The sequence below is a fragment of the Gadus macrocephalus genome, chromosome 13 (genome assembly GCF_031168955.1).
Source record: "Gadus macrocephalus chromosome 13, ASM3116895v1".
In the NCBI taxonomy this organism is placed as follows: domain Eukaryota; kingdom Metazoa; phylum Chordata; class Actinopteri; order Gadiformes; family Gadidae; genus Gadus; species Gadus macrocephalus.
The window spans coordinates 3735861-3756589 of record NC_082394.1 but is presented as its reverse complement, the minus strand read 5'-3'; the positions used below and the strand labels follow the sequence as shown (position 1 = coordinate 3756589).

At 47.4% G+C, this 20729-nt stretch overlaps 3 protein-coding genes across 7 annotated transcripts in view; 2 read left to right on the top strand and 1 right to left on the bottom strand.

Moving 5' to 3' along the window:
• Positions 1–3045, top strand: part of cenpp (centromere protein P) — a 39914-nt gene extending 36869 nt beyond the window's left edge. For all 3 annotated transcript variants that reach the window (XM_060068832.1, XM_060068830.1, XM_060068831.1), the window contains exons 7-9: positions 1396–1475; positions 1829–1920; positions 2888–3045. In XM_060068832.1, coding sequence (XP_059924815.1) covers positions 1396–1475; positions 1829–1920; positions 2888–3006 — 291 coding nt within the window. In that variant the 3' untranslated portion in view covers positions 3007–3045. The remainder of the gene's footprint in view (positions 1–1395; positions 1476–1828; positions 1921–2887) is intronic.
• A 156-nt stretch (positions 3046–3201) lies between these two features.
• Positions 3202–15948, bottom strand: ippk (inositol 1,3,4,5,6-pentakisphosphate 2-kinase). 2 transcript variants are annotated; one of them, XM_060068767.1, is made up of 14 exons: positions 15734–15948; positions 14938–14997; positions 14297–14392; positions 13918–13984; positions 13632–13744; positions 9680–9769; positions 8471–8529; positions 7556–7628; positions 7351–7476; positions 6163–6280; positions 5935–6070; positions 5319–5421; positions 5141–5232; positions 3202–4233 (listed from the first exon to the last, which is right to left on the bottom strand). In XM_060068767.1, exons 1-14 carry the CDS (start codon positions 15815–15817, stop codon positions 4059–4061), a joined length of 1392 nt encoding a protein of 463 aa, XP_059924750.1. In that variant the 5' UTR covers positions 15818–15948; the 3' UTR covers positions 3202–4058. The 2 variants fall into 2 exon arrangements, with proteins under 2 accessions (XP_059924750.1, XP_059924752.1); XM_060068769.1 differs by having other exon boundaries at positions 3202–4230; positions 15734–15947.
• A 1980-nt stretch (positions 15949–17928) lies between these two features.
• The window catches only part of atrip (ATR interacting protein), a 12508-nt gene continuing 9707 nt past the window's right edge, over positions 17929–20729 (top strand). For both annotated transcript variants that reach the window (XM_060068765.1, XM_060068764.1), the window contains exons 1-6: positions 17929–18202; positions 18962–19194; positions 19367–19422; positions 19728–19898; positions 20178–20275; positions 20646–20729. The exon at positions 20646–20729 is cut by the window's right edge and continues 95 nt beyond it. In XM_060068765.1, coding sequence (XP_059924748.1) covers positions 18999–19194; positions 19367–19422; positions 19728–19898; positions 20178–20275; positions 20646–20729 — 605 coding nt within the window. In that variant the 5' untranslated portion in view covers positions 17929–18202; positions 18962–18998. The remainder of the gene's footprint in view (positions 18203–18961; positions 19195–19366; positions 19423–19727; positions 19899–20177; positions 20276–20645) is intronic.

Genomic DNA, 20729 nt, shown 5'->3' with positions numbered 1-20729 from the left:
GGCAGGCAGGCAGGCAGACAGACAGACAGACAGACAGAGGGGTTTTACGTTACCTACGTTCCCAGAAATGTGAAGTTCTTGTGGAACAGTTGTCAGATGTTTTTCTCGCAACCTTTAGAGATGGAAACCGTTTGTATGAGTGTTTAAGAGTGTGTGTGTGTGTACGTGTGACTGTGTGTGCATGTTTGTGTGCGCGCAGATCCGAACCGTCTGTCTTGCCGTCTGTGTTGTGAACATGTGCTTGTGTGTGTGTTGTTAATCTGTGCCAGGGTATATTTGATTAGATAGACGGATAGATAAGTACTTTATTATCCCCGGGGGGAAATTACTTTGATTTGGCAGAACAAGACGGGACAAGATAAAACGATAAACACACATATTGCAACAAAGTAAAAACAAGCTGAACAAATAGCAGAGTACTTGAGTGCTTGCAGAGAGCTTCCAGAATGCAAGTTGAAACAGTTAAGTACATGAGAATAGAACGGTGTGTATTGGGTAAATGCAATGATAAAAACAAGTCCCTCTGTGACTATTCGCAAGTCGCAGTGAAGGGGAAGGGGGGCGTGGCCAAGGGGGGCGTGGCCAAGGGGAGGGGGGGGGGGGGGGGCAGAGTGAGGGGGGCGTGGCCAAGGGGAGGTGGGCCGAGGGGGGAGGGGGCTGTGGCCCTCGTCCAAGGACACGTAGAACAGCCTGAAGGCAGGAAGGGGGGGCTCTGTGGGGGCAGAAGGCGTCTCCTGCTGAACACACTCCTCTGCCTCGGGGGGGGGGGGGGGGGGGGGGGCATGGAACAGATGGGAGCAAGCAGTGTGGTCCCCGTCCTTGGCCCCAGGGGCCCCCAGGACAGACCCTGGGCGGCATGTGGCTCAGGAGGTAGAGCGGGGTTGGCTGGTAACCGGAAGGTTGCTGGTTCGATCCCCGGCTCCTCCGAGCCTGAGCCAGCACCTCACCCTAAGCGCTCCCGACGGGCTGGCTCCGTGTGCGTCGCATGTCCGAGCGCCAGTGATTAAGCAGTAGTTAGAACATCAGGGTGTAAAAGTAGTTGGAACATCAGGGGTGTAGAAGAAGAGATGGATCAGGCAGATGAAGGTTCATGTAACATCTGCTTCTGCCACAACGTTCCCGTCTCCTCAGCAGAACACTATGTCTATGTCTTCTGCCTGTAGTGACCTCTCTACCTGTCTCTCTCTCTCTTCCTGTCTCTCTACACGTCTCTCTGTACATCTTTCTCTCTCTAAACATCTCTACCTGACTCCCTTTGACCTGTCTCTCTCTACGTGTTACTTTACCTCTGTCTCTCTATAATTGTCTCTCTCTCTACACGTTTCTCTACCTGTCTCTCTCTTCATCTGTTTCTCGCTCTACATTTAATTCTATATACCCGCTCTCTCTTTCCAGGAGAAGTACCCGTCTGTGGTGTCTCTTCCAGAAGGTTTGGTGTCGGAGGTCATGACCCTGAGCCCTCCAGAGCTTCCTAGGTAAACACCTGTCTGTCTCACAAATGCCTGTCGCTCTGCTCTCACTGGACTCCTGTCTGTCTCTGTCCCCCTGCCCCGGTGTCATTCAGATGACTTTATGGAACAGGAGGAAATGATTTGTTAAGAGTTGAATGTAAACAATCTTTTTGCATATAAATCAAATTGTATATGTCACTGAAGCTAAGGTAAAGTAAAGTAGGTAAGTGACTCTAAAACAAAGGCACTATTGCAGGCGTATTGCCCAGGTCACCTTGACGTGATAAAGATTCAAATGGCTAGTTTGATAGCCCGGTTTATCAATCTGAGCTCTGGCTGTCTATTGGTTGTTCATATGTACCTGTCTGTCACTCTAGCTGTGTTCTGGCTGTTCATTGGTCAGTGATGGTGTCTAAAGAAGGTGAAGTCATACCTCAGATCCACCTCCTGCCCAGAGCTCCCAAGAAAGGTGAGATCAATTGATGCTATAAGATCTATTAAGGAAGGTTTTCATTTAAATGTATCTCTGATAAGTTTCGAGCGCATGAGGTTACATAATGGTGGCTGAGCCCACTGATGAAAGGCCTTGCATGTGCAGTATGATCCTGTCAGATCCTTCGGAACAATGACCGCTTGCTGCCTAAGAGGTCGCCAGAGAGAACCAAACGGAAGTCTTCGAGCTCGCCTCGAACACATCACAGCATGATGATATCATTCTCTCGTGATTCAGTATGATAATGACCTATTAACACCCCATCATATTATAATCTATAAAAACATCATGATATCATATATTAGCTTGTTATAAGGATAGGTATTAGGATAGGAATTATAATATAATTATGTTAAATCATACTGCATCACCATTCGTGTAGTGTGTGGGGCATTTCATTTAGCTCATAAAAAGGCTCACACAAAAACTGGACTAGCTTATGAAGCAGTATCAAGGTTGCCGTAGGTCGTAACCATGGGGATGACATGTCCCCTCCTTCCAAGAACTGTCAGCCAAATGTTTTTTTTTTTTTTTTTTAATGTGTTGACCCAGGGAGTTCACTAACACTTTAACAATATGATATAATTATATTCTAATACATATTTATCTTCTAATGGTATAATACATATACTATGATAGATTATAATGATCCATAAATTAATTTTCATATTAAAACATGACACATTTTGAAGCTCTCCAAGAACGTCCTGTACAGACGGGGTGTCTTCCCGCCTGCAATGTGAGAAGATAAATTCCCCAACGCTGGCAGTTTGTGTTTGGTAATCAGGCGCTTCCAGCTTCCCGCCTCCGGCGAGGTGATTGACACGAGGCGTGAATTCACCCAGAGCTGAGCTCGCCTGCTGTCAGAACTCAGACCTTCATCTAAAGTCTGAGTGAGACTCAGCCTGAACACACGTCTTCCTCACCATCACCTTCTCTCCAGAGTTCCTCATGGATTCAGCCGGGACACTGGAGGGCGCTCCTGAGTCCTTCCACAGCCTCCTCTCCGTCCTGGGGATCGAAGCTGCCCTGGAGAACATCATCCTGGCTCTCAGCCGCTAGACCCCAGCACCCCTCCACCCTCCACCCCCCCCCCCCCCCCCTCCTCCTGGCTCTGCTCCGTCCGCCTGATATGAAATACTGCTATTCCTACCTTATAGCATAAGTAATACTGTGTGTGATATTAATATTGGTATGACTAACCGTTAGAAATAATACTCAGTCTGTACTGTACTTTTCTTAGAATCAGAAGGCCGGTTTTTCTTTCAGAAACCCTTTATTGAATACAAACATCTTCAGGCTTTACACGTCATTATTGAAAGCACTAGAAAAATAAATAATTTAAATACAAACAGACTCCCAGTCTCCTTTGTACTGTCAGCTAGTCTGGTCACAGTGAAACTAAACATCACCAGGACACGCCCCCATGGCTCTGACTGGATGAGTCGTAGTGACGTCACGTGGCACATACGGTTAGCTGCTGCTGATGTCATCAACACGCCACAGCAGAAGTTAATATTTTTAATGTTAAAGACCCCCACCTAATAAGCCTCCTATGGCACTGGGACCCACCCACACATGGTCACTCGTGTTGTCATCCTTCAGCAGCGTCGTCATGGAGACGGCAGACCCACACCCACCAACACATGGTCACTCGTGTTCTCATCCTTCAGCAGCGTCGTCATGGAGACGGCAGACCCCGACACGTCAATCACCTGTTCTCATCCTTCAGCAGCGTCGTCATGGAGACGGCAGACCCACCACACACACACACACACACACACACACACACACACACGTGTCACTCCTGTTTTCCTCCTTCAGCAGCGTTGTCATGGAGACGGCAGAACCACACCCACGTCACTCGTGTTTTTTTATCCTGCCGCATCGTTGTCATGGAGACGGCGGAAAGGGAGCCGTCCGATAAGGCCGAAGGGAGTCGCCATGACAACCATCTCAGGAAACTGGTCCGCTTTATTCCTGATAAAATAGTACCTGCCGCGGGGTCGCGACCTCACTGCTCCGTTGCCTAGCAACATCCGATATCAAAAAAACCAGCAAGCGACCGGTCGCACCCGCGGCCGTCGCTATGGCGTCCAGGCGCCTCCCAGCCTTCATACGGGGTGAATGAGCAGGGTGCATTCTGGGTAGAGCGGCGGGCTGGGCCCCGGGTCGTCCCTCAGGTAGGCCGAGACCACGCGGTGGTCCAAACGCTGCTGGCGCCGCACGCCGTCCTGGGGCTTGGGGTCCAGGTCCAGGATGGAGGCGGAGAACGAGAAGGCCGCGCTGCTGGGAGGACCGCACGTTACATTAGAGCGCTCAGCCGACGCTTTCACCCAAAGAGGCCGACAATGAGTCCATCGGTCAGAGGAAGGACAAACAGTATATCTCTGTAAGGATGTTCATAGAACCAGGTGCCAAGCACAAACAATCACTAGGTTAACCCATTCCCTGTATACAACAAAGACAGCTAGGATAAGGTGCTACACAACGCCTGTTTTCCAGTAGCAGGACGACGTATAACATCCATACATCCCTATTATTACTCACAAAACCTCTGCTTTCGTTTCTAGATCGCAGCCTCAAATGACCGGGGAAAGCTGAAAGAATTTGAATTAACCACCGGGGTGAGAACTTTAACCGTCGCTAGGCAGGGTTCGCCTCAGAATGTTTTAAAAATGGCAGCCTAGCAGGGCAGCCTCCGACGACCCGGTCTCCACAGAGCACTGAGATGCAGCCGGTGAGCTCTTCATCCCAGTGCCTTTGTGGAGGGAGTTACCCAGAGGACCGGGGGAAGGTTCCTCACAAGTACACTCTAAACGGCGCCGGAACCCGGTGAGAGATACCGATGCAAATTCGCTCGCAGTTCGACGCCAATTCTCCGATATGTGAATTTTAGATCGGCTGTTACTGCATAACATGGCGTGTAAAACACGCAAGTGGAGGGCCGACTGAACGACGGCAGAAAAGATACGAGCAGCAGGGCGAAAACTGGACGAATACGCACGTTTTAATGCTGCGTTCCAGGGAAGTTAAGAGCTGGAACTGGGAATACATCGATCCGGTACGAGTCATCACGTAGTGAGTTGCGGGTTTGACTGCCGTTCTGTGAACACGGGTTAGGGGTAGCCTGGAGCGCACCATAACCAAAACCCCCGTGGCGCACACACACAGAGCAGCTCAGGGCCTTCCTCACCGTTCGCTCCCGTCCTCCTCGTCGCGACGGGGGACCAGGGTCACCATGATGGAGCAGTCCTTGGCCGTCATGGCAACGCGGTACTGCTGCACCTAAACACAGAGACCAACCGACATCAGACGTCACACGTTCAAAGTACTCGATACACACAACCCTCCTCGTGATGAGTTATGGTTACCTTGGCGACAGCGTATTCTATGGACCCGTCGTCCTCAGCCGGGCACTTCTGTAGCTTCTCCAGGAAGGCCTTGTCGTACGGCCCGTCGATCTGCAGGCGGCTCCTGCACCGACACGCAAGGGTCACCATGGTTACGGTTGTGGAGTGTTGTACGTAGGGTCGCTATGGTTACTGTAGTGGATCGTTGTGCGTGGGGTCGCTATGGTTACTGTACTGGAGCGTTGTGCGTGGGGTCGCTATGGTTACTGTACTGGAGCGTTGTGCGTGGGGTCGCTATGTTTACTGCAGTGGAGCGTTGTGTGTAGGGTCGCTATGGTTACTGCAGTGGAGTGTTGTGCGTAGGGTCGCTATGGTTACTGCAGTGGAGCGTTCTGCGTGGGGTCGCTATGGTTACTGTAGTGGAACGTTGTGCGTGGGGTCGCTATAGTTACTGTAGTGGAGCGTTGTGCGTGGGGTCGCTATGGTTACTGTAGTGGAGCGTTGTGCGTGGGGTCGCTATGGTTACTGTAGTGGAGCGTTGTGCGTGGGGTTGTTACGGTTACTGTAGTGGAGCGTTGTGCGTGGGGTTCCTACGGTTACTGTAGTGGAGCGTTGTGCGTGGGGTCGCTATGGTTACCTCTCCTTGGGGAAGTGGTGCAGGTACTGCTCCACCCTGCGGTAGAGGGGGAGCAGCCCCTCGATGTCCAGAGAGTCCAGCAGCTGGACCTGAAGGATCCTACCAAGCACACTGTCCCTGGGCAGGGGCTGGGGGTCTACACACACACACACGCACACACACACACACACTTAGCTGGGGGGCTCTTACTCTGAAAAGCAGCAGGATGTAGTTGGAAACGTGTTCTACCTGTGCGGAGGAACTCCGTAGAGCAGAGGCTGGCCTCACACACCATCCTCCCCTCCAGCCTGCGCTCCACACCTTCATCACCCTCTTCATCACTACTCAGCAGACTGTCCACCAACACCTGAAACACACGCACACACTCAGCCTACACCCCAAACACCTCCTCTACAGCAGACCGTCATCTGGACGGTCCTAAACATAAACAAGTAACCGTCATCTGAGGGTCCTAAACACCTCAACAGGAGACCATAACCTGGAGGTCAGCTGGTCTACAGCGGTAGGCTCTGGTCTACAGCGGTAGGCTCTGGTCTACAGCGGTAGGGCTCTGGTCTACAGCGGTAGGCTCTGGTCTACAGCGGTAGGCTCTGGTCTACAGCGGTAGGCTCTGGTCTACAGCGGTAGGGCTCTGGTCTACAGCAGTAGGCTCTGGTCTACAGCGGTAGGCTCTGGTCTACAGCGGTAGGCTCTGGTCTACAGCGGTAGGCTCTGGTCTACAGCGGTAGGCTCTGGTCTACAGCGGTAGGCTCTGGTCTACAGCGGTAGGCTCTGGTCTACAGCGGTAGGGCTCTGGTCTACAGCGGTAGGGCTCTGGTCTACAGCAGTAGGGCTCTGGTCTACAGCAGTAGGCTCTGGTCTACAGCAGTAGGGCTCTGGTCTACAGCGGTAGGCTCTGGTCTACAGCGGTAGGGCTCTGGTATACTGCTGTAGGGCTCTGGTCTACAGCGGTAGGGCTCTGGTCTACAGCGGTAGGGCTCTGGTCTACAGCGGTAGGGCTCTGGTCTACTGCTGTAGGGCTCTGGTCTACAGCGGTAGGCTCTGGTCTACAGCGGTAGGGCTCTGGTCTACAGCGGTAGGCTCTGGTCTACAGCGGTAGGGCTCTGCTCTACAGCAGTAGGCTCTGGTCTACAGCAGTAGGGCTCTGGTCTACAGCGGTAGGGCTCTGGTCTACAGCGGTAGGGCTCTGGTCTACAGCGGTAGGCTCTGGTCTACAGCGGTAGGCTCTGGTCTACAGCGGTAGGCTCTGGTCTACAGCGGTAGGCTCTGGTCTACAGCAGTAGGGCTCTGGTCTACAGCGGTAGGGCTCTGGTCTACAGCGGTAGGGCTCTGGTCTACAGCGGTAGGGCTCTGGTCTACAGCGGTAGGGCTCTGGTCTACAGCGGTAGGGCTCTGGTCTACAGCGGTAGGGCTGACCTGGATGAAGTCATGCAGAACCGTCTTGTTGCGTCCGTTTCCACAGCTGAAGTACGGCCGGAGCTTCTGCAGCAGGGAGCTGACAGACAGCATCTCATCCCGGTCGCCATGGATACACTTCCCTCCCTGGTACACAGATACACACACATTATAAAACACACATCCCGAACACCACAAGTCCGGTGGGCGTGTGCGCGTGTCTCACCTTGAAGATCTTAAAGTTGTTCTGAGGCTCTTCGATCAGGTGTTTGATGGCAAAATACATCCTCTGTCTGTTCCTGTAACACACACACACACACACACACAGACAGATATAATACTGCAGTACATGTAGCAGTAGTATGTGCAGTACATGTAGTAGTAGTAGTATGTGCAGTACACAGGGTTTCCCGCAGTAGTTAGGGTGAAACATGACCAGTCGAAGAATTTGTGCAATTGTAACTTTTATTTAGACGACGTAGTTAAGGCGCCAGACGTGTGTTGCTTGCCGCCTAAGCTGTAAAGTGCTGTGGGAAACCACATGTAGGAGTGGTATGTGCAGTACATGTAGTAGTAGTAGTACTAGTAGTTAGGGGTGTAACGGTACACAAAAGTCACGGTTCGGTCCGTACCTCGGTTTTTAAGTCACGGTACGGTACGGTAGGTACGGTACGGTACGGTACGGTACGGGGGAAATTTAAAAAAACTGCTTGTTTGTCAACAACGGAGAATGGCCGTAGATTAGCATCAATGAAAACACCCATAAACTTGGTTATGGCATTTGCATTTCTGAATTCCTAGAAAGGGGTTGTTGAAATAGTGTTGTGAGATGGGTTTGCACAGCTTGTTTTTTTTCCCCACATCAACAGTGAGTGTAACACCTGGATGGTGCCTTTTCAAATGCGTGTGCTAGGGATGTGCATTTCTGGCAAAAATACTTTTCGATATCCGCTGAGAAGTATTCGAATAATATTCGATAATCGGTCAATCAAGAACCCCCCACGCACGCACGCACCTCGGATACACGCACACACAATGACACAGGGAGAGGCTTTTATGATTTGTATGAAATCAATCTGTTTATATTTTGTATGTGCAGTACATGTAGTAGTAGTAGTATGTGCAGTCCATCTGGTCTTACCCTGAGAAAAGGTCCAGGGGGCAATACAGACTTTTCCTCTTCCACTTTCCGCTTGCCACCTGGAGTCAAACACACCATGTGACCAGTTAACAGACCATGTGACCAGTTAACACACCATGTGACCAGTTAACAGACCATGTGACCAGTTAGTCACACCATATGCCCAGGGTGGGAAAGCCTCTTTGGTATGCCACTAGCCCTAGCCCTCTAACCCTAGCCCTGACATCCATTTTATTAATGGATGTAATACAATAAAAAAAAATTGCCTGAATATTATTTAGGAAAACCAAACAATTATCCGAAGTGTTAGATTATGCATCGGAGCCAGCCGTGATATTCCCAGACCCATTCCGTCCTACACATTAGTCACTGTGCTGACATGCATACACTTGAGACTTTATTTCCTCTTTCGGTTATTTTAAGTCGAGATGTGGTCTGAATCCAAGGCCCACCCCTCTTACAACACCACGGGTGACATTGAACTTTCAATGATAAGAAGTGCCCTACCCAAACATACGGGAGGACACGTTCTGGAATGCAAACCGTCCAGCTTCTTAGTAAGTAGTAAAGTACTGATAGTAGTGGTATAGTACCTTGTAGCGTTGGTGCATACAGTAGTATAGTAGTGGTATAGTACCTTGTAGGGTTGGTGCATACAGTAGTATAGTAGTGGTATAGTACCTTGCAGCGTTGGTGCATACAGTAGTATAGTAGTGGTATAGTACCTTGTAGCGTTGGTGCATACAGTAGTATAGTAGTGGTATAGTACCTTGTAGCGTTGGTGCATACAGTAGTATAGTAGTGGTATAGTACCTTGTAGCGTTGGTGCATACAGTAGTATAGTAGTGGTATAGTACCTTGTAGCGTTGGTGCATACAGTAGTATAGTAGTGGTATAGTACCTTGTAGCGTTGGTGCATACAGTAGTATAGTAGTGGTATAGTACCTTGTAGCGTTGGTGCATACAGTAGTATAGTAGTGGTATAGTACCTTGTAGCGTTGGTGCATACAGTAGTATAGTAGTGGTATAGTACCTTGTAGCGTTGGTGCATACAGTAGTATAGTAGTGGTATAGTACCTTGTAGCGTTGGTGCATACAGTAGTATAGTAGTGGTATAGTACCTTGTAGCGTTGGTGCATACAGTAGTATAGTAGTGGTATAGTACCTTGTAGAGTTGGTGCATACAGTAGTATAGTAGTGGTATAGTACCTTATAGCGTTGGTGCATACAGTGGCGACAGACTTTGGTCTTGATGTCCTTACTGACGTGTTCTGGCGACGGGAGAAAACCACACTTGGGCTGAAAACAGAGAGAGATAGACGTTAGAATGACACGGGTAAGGACAGATAAGATACAGGGGTTTACATTAACACTGGCCCGGGTTCACCTTTGGTAAACACACACCTGTAGCTACATTGATTGAATCTCGACATTTTTTTTTTTTGTTGAGAAGCGGTACGGCATCATAGCGGCTGTGTTCCGTACCGCCATCCACACTAACAGCGGTCCGGACACGATCCGGCTGAGAAATGGCTCAGCGACGTCACAATGTAGTCCTCAGCAAGACGCCAGCTCGCTAACGGTGACACTAGACTTGCTGTGCCGTGCCGCGACCGTAGCCAGTGGAATAGCCTACATTGACTAGAATGGTTTCTATTGTCTGCGGCGAACGATTTACTGCCGTGACGCTTCTGAGGCGGATCTGGCGGAAATTTGCCTTAAGGAGCCGATAGAAGCTGTGAGGCCACTGTGACTGTGGTGGGGGGGGGGATGGCCCACATAGACTGTTACAGTACAGGTTCAACTTCTCATACATTGGTGGATAATATCGCAGACTTAAAATGTTGAAAAAAATATATACATAAAAAAAAGAATATATAGATTAAAAAATAAAAAAGTGAGTACTTTGGTCGTCCTCGGATCCCTAGTCGGAGTGGATGATCCCGGGAAGAGTTAAAGGCAAGAAAGAGGGAATATGAGGGAGAGAGGGCCAGGAAGGCTCACTGGAGCCCGGTGGGGCTGCGAGACACACCACAACCAAGGGTTTGTTATGCTCCGCTTCATTGAGGCCAGCGATGCAGGCTGGTGAGTGGGAAGTACAAAAAAATAAGGTTACCCTAACAACCCAATGATGCAACCAAAGATCTCTGGGAGTTTTTTTTCTTCAAAGTAAAAGCCTGAATATTGAAACGCAACTCGAAGGCCTGACGAAGCGTTTGGACAGTTTTCAGGCTTCACATAAGGCAGAACAACTCCTAAGGTATGTCTAAAATTAGAGATAATACACAAAAAGAACAAGAACTCAACTCACAATTATATTAATTAATAATCATCACTGAATAATTGCGTTTAGATTATGATATTACCATTAGTACCAGCAGCATAGTTATAACACTTATATGAGCTCAGGCTGATTGATATCTATAGCTGAGCGGTGTATAACTGGAGGGGTTCACCCCCGTGGGCCAGGCCCAAGACCGCCGCAGACCGCTGCCAGGGTTGGACCCCCACATCGACAGGGCGTCAGAGAAGTCTGGGGGCCAGCGGAACTGGGGGAACCCCCCCCCCCAGTCGGGAGCAGTCGGGGTGAGGTGCCTTGCTCAGGGACACCTCGACACTCGGCTAGGGCACACATGAACTAGCAACCTTCCGGTTACCAGCCAGCCCGCTCTGCCTCCTGAGCCACATGCCGCCCATTAGGGTGTGTCTAATGGCGTCAACAAGGCAAATGTAGCACCATTAATTAGAATAAAAACCATAATTCACATAATCAACAGAAAAAGTCTAACAGTTCTCCAGGTCGTAACAGGATCAACCGGTTAATTATTGTGCAGAAGAGTCAAAGTCCAATTAATCAAGAGGTTGCATCAATCCATCAACTCTGTTACTTTGCCATCGTTATCTCAGCCATTTATAATGACTATCCACCACACCCAAGCCAAGAGTGCTAATTAAGTGCCCTGACCTCTGATCCATATATGGCCATGACCAAATATGGGTGTCATCACGTTTAGCAAACACAAATTGCATAGTAATAGGCCTTCCATAAGCTGGCAGCAGCTTTATTCACACAGAGGTTTGGGGCTACCAAGGGCGGCGCCCAGTGCAAACTTACTTACCATGTTCCGCTACATGTAACAAGGAAAAGGCAAACAGACTTGCGTTGGCTCCTGGGCCTCGGGTTGAGGACTAATGCCCTCATGTCAACCCGGGATGCAGGATGACAAGCAGCAAGACGTTTCCTTGAAGCACAACACGGCAGTTCAAACCGGTTGGTTTCATGGCCTTTCTGCATGAAAACCAGTTATTTAGACCAATAGCAGGTAGGGAGGGATGCTGTTTCGACCAATAGCCGACGAGTACCATGGTTGCCATAGCAAGGGTTTAGTGAAGTTGTGACACTTCTTACTGGCTCAGAAACTCCTCCATTCAACAGAGACACATTCAGAATATCAACTAGTTCCTGGTCCGCCAACCCTTCCTCCTGTCAAACCTCCTCCTGCCCGTATGTCTGGCTCTCAGGACAGCCCCATGTCTAGAGCTGCCCTGACCTGCTGTAGCTCTGCTCCAGGCCTGCTCTAGAGCTGCCCTGACCTGCTGTAGCTCTGCTCCAGGCCTGCTCTAGAGCTGACCTGCTGTAGCTCTGCTCCAGGCCTGATGCTGCTCCATCTGGAGCTGATCTAACCCGCTTCACTGCTGAGATGGAAAATCTACATGTTAAAATCTACAGGGTCGTCTAATATGTAATTCTTAGTGTTTCATGTGATGTAATCTGGTTTCACATTGCGTTTCCGTGTTGTCTGTAGTTTGGTTTGGGCCTGTTTTACTTGACCCCCTGGGGAGCGTAGAGAAGCAAAGGGTGATAAGGAACAGCCTCAACCACCTTCTTAATCTATTGATTGAAGAAACTTCAATCAATAGATTAACATCTGGTTAACAAAGGCTTTTGGTTTATTGGGGGCCAACTGCCCTCAAGGATCCGATCCAAGTGTATAAAAGCTCCTAACTTTAGCTACTCAGCGGACTTCTCAGAGCGTACCTTTAGAGTATGAAGTAAGACGCAACGAGAACACTCCCATCTGAGGCCTCAGATTATTGTAATGTTTGCCTGTTTTATTGTTTGTTGATGCATTTTGTGACGCATCTTTGTTCGTACTTTTATTACAAATATATATGACCACCAATTGTCTACAGTATTGTGTGCTTTTTGCATCTAAATATCTCATCTGTCTTAGACGCAAACTCTGATAGAGAAATTGCCACGACAGTGCTGCTCCAGCCCTGATCTAGTGATGCCCTACAGCTGACCTAGATCTGCTCCAGGGCTGCTCAAGGCCTTTTCTAGAGCTGCTCCAAGAGCTGAGCGAATGGAGAGAGAAGGCTGCTGTGAAGCACTTCAGTAATACATTGTATATGCGCTCGATTCCTGTAGCGCTGTACCGAGGCGTGTGTGAGTATTAGGGCCCGACCGATATTGATTTTTGAGTGCCGATGCCGATTATCTTCAGAGAAAAATTACGATTACGATTTAATCGGCCGATAAAAAAAAAAAAAAAAAAAAAAACATATAAAACATAGTTTTTGATACCTTAAATATACTTTAAATACTTTTGACGAATATGTGAATTGAATGCAGAATCTTTGAGTGTTTTAGAATACATTTACAGTCAAAAATGAGTGCAATGTAAAATGTAAAATAAATAACTAACTCCCAATGTGCTGCGCTCGTGAGCAGTGACTAACACGTGCGTGCTGAGCAGTATGGTCTCACCGTTAGAGTCTACAGTATAACAAATTAACATGGCCTGGGACCTAAAGAAAAACAGGCACAACATGCTCAAACAACGCGTCTTGTGTACATTGGTGAGGTGAGCGCGCAGCTGCCTGAGCGAGCGTGCTTTCATGTTGTACGGTAAAATTCAATCTCCTCTTTTTTACTCCAGCTAAAGTTGTTAGTTAGCAAGGCGAGTAGGAGCGCAATCTGCAGGATACTAATCGCAATACCATTTATCAAATAAAAAAAAAAAAAAAAAATCGGTTGTAATCGGCGTCTTTTTGGCCGATGCCGATTATTTTCAAAAAGGCTATAATCGGCCGATTAAATCGGCAGGCCGATTAAATCGGCAGGCCGATAAATCGGTCGGGCCCTAGGGAGTATTACCTTTATCTCCACGCAGAGAGGGGGGTTGTGCGTCGGTATGGAGGGGGTGGTCAGGTTGGGCAGACAGAGGGCAGCACCGCTGTAGATATCCATCACCTTATCACACCTCCAGGCTACACACACACACACACACACACACACACACACACACACACACACACACACACACACACACACACACACACACACACACACACACACACACACACAGTATATGAGTGATATGATCCAGCAGACACAGAACATATCCACCATCCCCATCAGAACACAGCCTTGTCCCGCCCACCTGGTCTGTGGTGTTGAACCTTGATGGACAGCTGTCTGACAAACTCCAGTGGCAGTTTGACAACTTCCTGTTGACAAAAAAGGGACTTTAGTCGCTTGTTTCCAAGGGCAACACACCGCCTCTGCGGGATAGTCATGGTTTCTATTGTAACATAGCAACAATGGCTCGCTGGTCTGCTGCCTCTCAACACGCCACAGCATCACTTCAGACAGACGGGTAGAGAGACAGACAGGTAGAGAATGAGAATGACAGTTAGCGAGACAGGCAGGCAGAGAGAGACCCACAGGCAGACAGACAGGTAGAGCGATAAGTAGAGAATCAGAAAGACAGGGAGAGAGACAGACAGGTAGACAGATTGAGGGACAGACAGGGGTCTTACTCCACTGTGGACGAACTTGTCTCCCAGTAGAGGACTCATCACGTTGTTACTGAAGTCGACGATGTTCTCCATCTGCCTGAACGTTTCCTCTGTAGTCTACACACAAGACGCAAAATAGACACACAACATAGCAGACACGTTTAGGAAAGGGTCCAGTAGTAGTAGCGCTGCACGATAAATCATATTCAAATCACAAACTCGATACATAACTCCACGAGATCTCATTTCTTGATGACAGCTATTCTGCCGCATTTGATGAGGGACATCAGCTGCATCAAAACAAGCGCTCCTACATTCACCCTGACCGATGTTGTGTAAGTAAGAGATTAAAAGAGACTGAGGTTGATTGTGTGAATGTTCAGCGTCAGATTCATGAAGCGGTTGCATTGAAGCTAAAAAAAGAGGAGTGTTCCCTTTCTGTTGTCCTTTGTTTATGTGCCGGTCCTATATCAGTTACAGTCATAGTCTCTGTTGAGTGTCCTGGTGTATGGTGTAAATTAGTTCAATAAACATTTATATTGAAAATAAGTCACTAGAGAATCTCGACCTCAATTCCGAGCAAGAAAATGATGATACTAATTTTAGAATGGTGCAAACCCTAAACAGTAGTAGTATTGCATTAGTTGTAGTCGTTTTCTCACCTGTGGGGCATTCTCAGCATCTTCTGACGAGTACTTGAGGAGGCGTAGAACCCTGGACATCTGAACACAGCCCAGAACAACAGAAAAGTCATAAGTAAATGACAGAAATTACAACTTATTGACGTTGAATGAAATATAAAACATGCGTCATTTCCCATCTCGTACCATTCAACACAAATAACTTTATCCTTCCGTTAGGACATTGGTATGAAGATAGTCACGGTGCGTTAGGGCATGTGAGACACACAAAATACGAGTACAGGACAATAAACAAGGGCATGTACAAAGCCCTGTGAGGTGCCCTAGGCGGGTCTGAAACATTAAGAGGTTAAAAACCTTTCACTGAATAAAGTGACTATGACCACCTAGTACCGCACCCATCCTGCCAGATTATTTGCATAGGACAACTGGTTATCAACCGGTCCGTCAACACCCCCTCACCCTCACAAACAGCGTGTCTTGCCCAACAAGACGGGACGTGTCCCCGCTTCACCCAAAGTGAAGTTCGCGACCCGCCTCCTGGTCAGTATCCTTCACGAGACAGCATCCCCAAAAACTTATATAAGTTAGTGAAGTTTCTAAATAAGTTGTTCAGAGAAGTTCACTCGGCTGGTCCGAGGAGCCATGACTCCGTGTCAGCCGACAGAACCGGGAGCTGGAGTCGTGGGACTGAATTTCTGGGTTCCGACCCCGGCTTCGTCGGCTGAACGTCGGGCTCCTTGTGTAGCCTAGCTTAGCCTAGCCTCACCGGTAAACACCCCATCAACAAGCTGCTAGTTAGCCTAGCCTTTCTCACCTGTACGTGTGAAACTACGAGGCTTTTGTTCCCCTCGCCGTGATAGTTCCACTCATTCTCGTCCATTTTGTCCACTAAGTCCATAACAGAACCATAAACCGCACTGAAGCCCCCCGGGCGACCAGCTGAGAAGTACCCTGGCAGAGTTTGACGACGTGCGGCAGCAGGAGCTGCTGAGCTGCCGCTAACTGCGAGACTACCAGGATGTTCCGCCCACTCGGCTCCCATTGGCCACAAGCTCTGGTCACAAGGATTGCTTCCCTGTCGTTATAGGTCACATCGAAAATTACGTCTCTTCGTTTCCAAGTTTCAGTGATTCATGAAACGCCTGATAAAAAAAAAGTACATTTAAAGGAGCAGTGTGTAGAATAATATTTTCCATTTAGTTTTGGATGCAAACTTTCTAAGAAAGACTCATAATGTTCCTCGGCTTTGAATTATCAAACACACACGGAATCAACCTCAAAAACTAACGAATTCAAAATATGGATGTGTTATCCCGCTTCTCCGCAAAACTGCCATTCACTTTAGTTTAGTGAAAGGACGTAACAGGGAAGAGAGAATAGCTCGTTTTCAGTGGTTATACGAGTCCCCTCTGAGAGGGGTTTAGACTTCTAGGACACTTTTAGTAGAATACACAACAAGTCTCATGTTAATGGGATTATTAACTAATTAAGGCATACTTATAAATATTATATTCTATTTCTGCAAGTCCGTTCTGTAGATTCCACTGCATTCTACGTACTTCTTTAGACCCCACAAATTAGATTAGATCGAATATTATTAGATTGATTATGGTCAGAATATTAACTTACATTATATACTGTTAATTAAGTCTACTTCTGCTTCTGTAGGCATCATTTTTGCATTTACATAAAGTCAATTAAAAAATTAAGGAATACAGTAGTCCTACCAATAAGGGGAGCTAGAAAGTTTGTTCTAGACCAAAGGTTCCCAACCTTTGACCTCAGGTGTACCACTTCATTTTTCATCAAGACCTTTCGCGGACCACCTTGCAAATGTTAAAATAAAGATAAATACATGCAGTGGCTGAGCAAAGAGTACCAGCGTCTTTAATGTACAATTATGACAGCAGCAAGGCCAGTGAGACAGTGGGAACAAAAAGCCATAAACGCTGGACACACTTTCCATGTTTTTATTTAGCAAAATCAAATGAACGCAAAATATATGATGGAACACACAAAGCAACATCAGTTCTGAAATAATAATCCATATTACCATATTTAGGCTGAACAATATTATAGCAACTTATTTAGTTCCAGTTTACATTTATTTTTCTATGATTGTCTCATCTCATCATCTCATTTTCGACCGCTTATCCGGGGTCGGGTCGCGGGGGGAGCAGCTCAAGCAGGGGGCCCCAGACTTCCCTTTCCCGGGCCACATTGACCAGCTCTGACGGGGGGATCCCGAGGCGTTCCCAGGCCAGTGTTGAGATATAATCTCTCCACCTAGTCCTGGGTCTTCCCCGGGGTCTCCTCCCCACTGGACGTGCCTGAAACACCTCCCAAGGAAGGCGCCCAGTGGGCATCCTTACCAGATGCCCGAATGGTAAGGATGATTGTAAATTGCTATATTTCAGGAATAAAGGTCCTAGTGAACACCTATTTTTCCCGCAGGTTATAAAAGACTGACTGCTAGCGTGTGGATGTTTTTGCATGTATTTAAATGATCCGTATGAGGGATTGTTTTTAAAGAGCTCTTTGAGATGAGACTGAACGCCAGAACTGCTCTCTGTGTTAACTGACACTGATAGGGACTAGGCTGGCAGGTTACTCTGTGTTAGAAATAGTATGATTACATAACATTACATTTCTTTAGCTGACTCTTTTGTCCTAAGTGATTGACAATAAGTTTCATCACCAACGAAGATTGGTATGGTGCTGATGATAGCTCTATATTTAACACACATTATGCTTGAAAATAAATAGGTTCTAGGCTCTAAATGTCATACAACAATAGTTATATATTTAATTCAATAATATGCTCTTTATTTTGTATCATAATCGTATCTGTATTAAATAAAGAGCATATCATTGTATTAAATGTATAACTATTGTTGTATTTAAGTGAAGTAAGAAAGATAATGCTCTAAATTAATCCAGCAATAGTTATATTTTTAATACAATAATAACCTCTTTATTTAATATAGATACGATTCTCTATATTGTCGGCAGGGAGCAGTAAAGAGGCAGACAGCCCTCAGGCGAGCAGCTTCTCCTAGAGAAGAAGAACGGAGCGCAGGGATTGGCCAGAGGAGGATGTGCACTTGCATGCTGAGCGGGCTGTGTGTTTACTTCACAATACACGAGTTTACAACATAAATGTTTCCTACTTTTATCAATACATTAATTTGGTGTTGAATATCCACTATAAAGTGATCTGGGGTGTGTCGGGTTGTATGTGGAGAGCTGCGGACCTGTTTGAGGACACACATCTCTGTTGTTGGTGAGTTAAATGATGAAGCGGTGAGGGTTTGGTGTCTCAGCTCTTGTTGGTTTCATGATGATGATGATGATGACGATAATGATGAGCTGAAGAGGGGGAAAGTTAGCCTGCTGTCACAACACAACAGAGTGTCAGACACTATTCACCACGTCCTTCACTACTCTAGAGGACAGGACCACAGTTGGAGCAGTCAAGGCCATTTTTTACATTTATAAATTAGATTTATAAAGTCCATATTCAGAGTTGACAAAATTGCTGTCCAGAATGTGACTTAAAACAGCATCAAATATATACAACCCAACATAACATAACACAGAACAGACATTTCCAAGAGGTGCATATTTCACAGAAAGAAAAAAGCTTAAGGAGTTGAGTTGACAGAATGTGAGTTCAAACAGCATCCATGATAACATACTGACAATAACACAGAGAACAGAAGGTAAAAGGTGTTCATGATGAGCAGAACGATTTTTTAAAAGTCAAAGGCCATGGAGAAAAGACAAGTTTTTAGTCTGGTTTTTAAAGTGTCATAAGAAGGGGCAGACCGGGATATCAGGCTATTCCACAGTTTCTTGGGTACCAGCAGAAATAGCAGGATCCCCATTATGCTTTAGCGGGGCTCGCCGGACAGTAAGAAGATGCTGCTACGTTTTCAAATGGTGGAAAATAACATGTTGAAGTTAGCCATAAAATGAAGATGACACTCGGTTTGGTGCACTGCACACCTTCACATCTTCAATCTTTCTTCCCGTGTAACAGCTTCCTGTGTGACAGCTAACTGTGTGACATCGTCATCATGCAAGCCCCGCCCTCCAAAAGGCAGCGAGGGGAGCAGGGCGCGGTGGAATGCTTTGGAGACGACGAGGACTTCACCCAGGATGACCTGGACGAGATAGACGTCATCGCCTCTCAGGCCGTCAGACCACTCCCATTGGCCGGACCCATAGCCAATCACAGCCGAGGAAACCCTGCTGGGAGGCCTGGGGCAGAAGGTGAGTCGGCCTGACTGGAATTCAAATAAAATCATTTGTGCAACAACACTACAGTGTGTGTGTGTGTGTGTGTGTGTGTGTGTGTGTGTGTGTGTGTGTGTGTGTGTGTGTGTGTGTGTGTGTGTGTGTGTGTGTGTGTGTGTGTGTGTGTGTGTGTGTGTGTGTGTTACAGACCCAGGAGACTACAAGAGCTTGCTGGAGACTCAACGGTCAGAACTCAGAGAGAAGGTGTTGTACCATAATCTTACCATAAAATATCCATTGGATGGATAACCACCATAACATAACAAGACCATAACATAACAAGACCATAACCTTAACTACACCGAATCATAACCACACACTGACGTAACCAAAACATAACCACACCATAACATAGTCACATCATAACATAGCCTTTACATAACCATAACATAACCACCATATCACATTTCATAACCACACCATAACATTACCCCACTCTAACATACCAATAACCAAACCATAACATAACAAAGACATAACCGTGTGTGTGTGTGTCCCTGTGTGTGCAGCTGAAGGAGGTGGAGGAGCAGGTGTTGATGAAGGAGGGGGAGATCAGGCTGCTGAGGGACTCCCTCAGAGGAGTCCAGCAGGAGAAGGATGTTCAGAGGGAGCAGCGCCTCCTGCTGGAGAGGCAGAAGCACAAGGAGCAGCAGGAGAAGGAGAAGGAGCTGTTGAAGAAGGTGAGGAATGGAACGAAGCCTACTTGGCTGCACCGCCATACACACAATCTACGTCACACAGATCCTCAACGTTACCACAACGCTTGTGATGTCTATGATCCTGAATGTGTTCTGTGAAGATGTGGTTCAGACCCTGAATGTGTTGTGATGATGTGGTTCAGATGTGAGCGATGTTCTTGGTTCAGATCCTAATGTGAGCGATGTTCTTGGTTCAGACCCTGAATGTGAGTGTGGTTCTTGGTTCAGATCCTGAGTGTGTGAGTGATGTTCTTGGTTCAGATCCAGTCCCTCCAGGCTGAGCTCCACTTCAAGGAGGCTGAGATCAACGAGACGAGGAGTAAACTGGTGAAGAACTCCTCCCCTCTGGCCAGGAACAGGTGAGACATCAAACACCTCCTCCTTCCTGATGCTTTAACTAGTCACTGCTACTCTAACTAATCCTGCTACTCCATCTAACTAGTCCCTGATACTCTAGTCTAACTAGTCCTGCTACTCCAACTAGTCCTGCTACTCTAACTAGTCCGTCTTTCGGAGGTGACGTAAAACCACTCACTGAGGTCATAAAAGATCCCAGGGAACTTATCGCCCCAGTTCCTCTAACTAGTCCCGGATTCTCAGAACAGTCTCTCATGACTCTAACTAGTACCTTCTGCTCTAACTAGTCAGAGCTGGTTGGTTGGGATGGGTTGGGGGGGGGTTATCGGACGGTATTAAATGATTCTAATTGTCTCTTATGTCTCTTTGAAGTCCCAGAGCGCACGCCTCTCCGGCCCTGGTGCATCATGGGAACAGTAGTCCATCTCCAGCAGGAAATAGTTTCATCACCAAGGA

What these genes read in the sequence shown, in the direction of transcription:
- ippk (XM_060068767.1), bottom strand. Translation starts at nt 15,817, where the DNA reads ATGGACTTAGTGGACAAAATGGACGAGAATGAGTGGAACTATCACGGC. An exon ending in ACAAGTTCGTCCACAGTGGA is followed by an intron (nt 13,985 to 14,296) that starts GTAAGACCCCTG and finishes TTTTGTCAACAG; the next exon opens with GAAGTTGTCAAACTGCCACT. An exon ending in GAGGAGGACGGGAGCGAACG is followed by an intron (nt 4,234 to 5,140) that starts GTGAGGAAGGCC and finishes CGGTCCTCCCAG; the next exon opens with CAGCGCGGCCTTCTCGTTCT.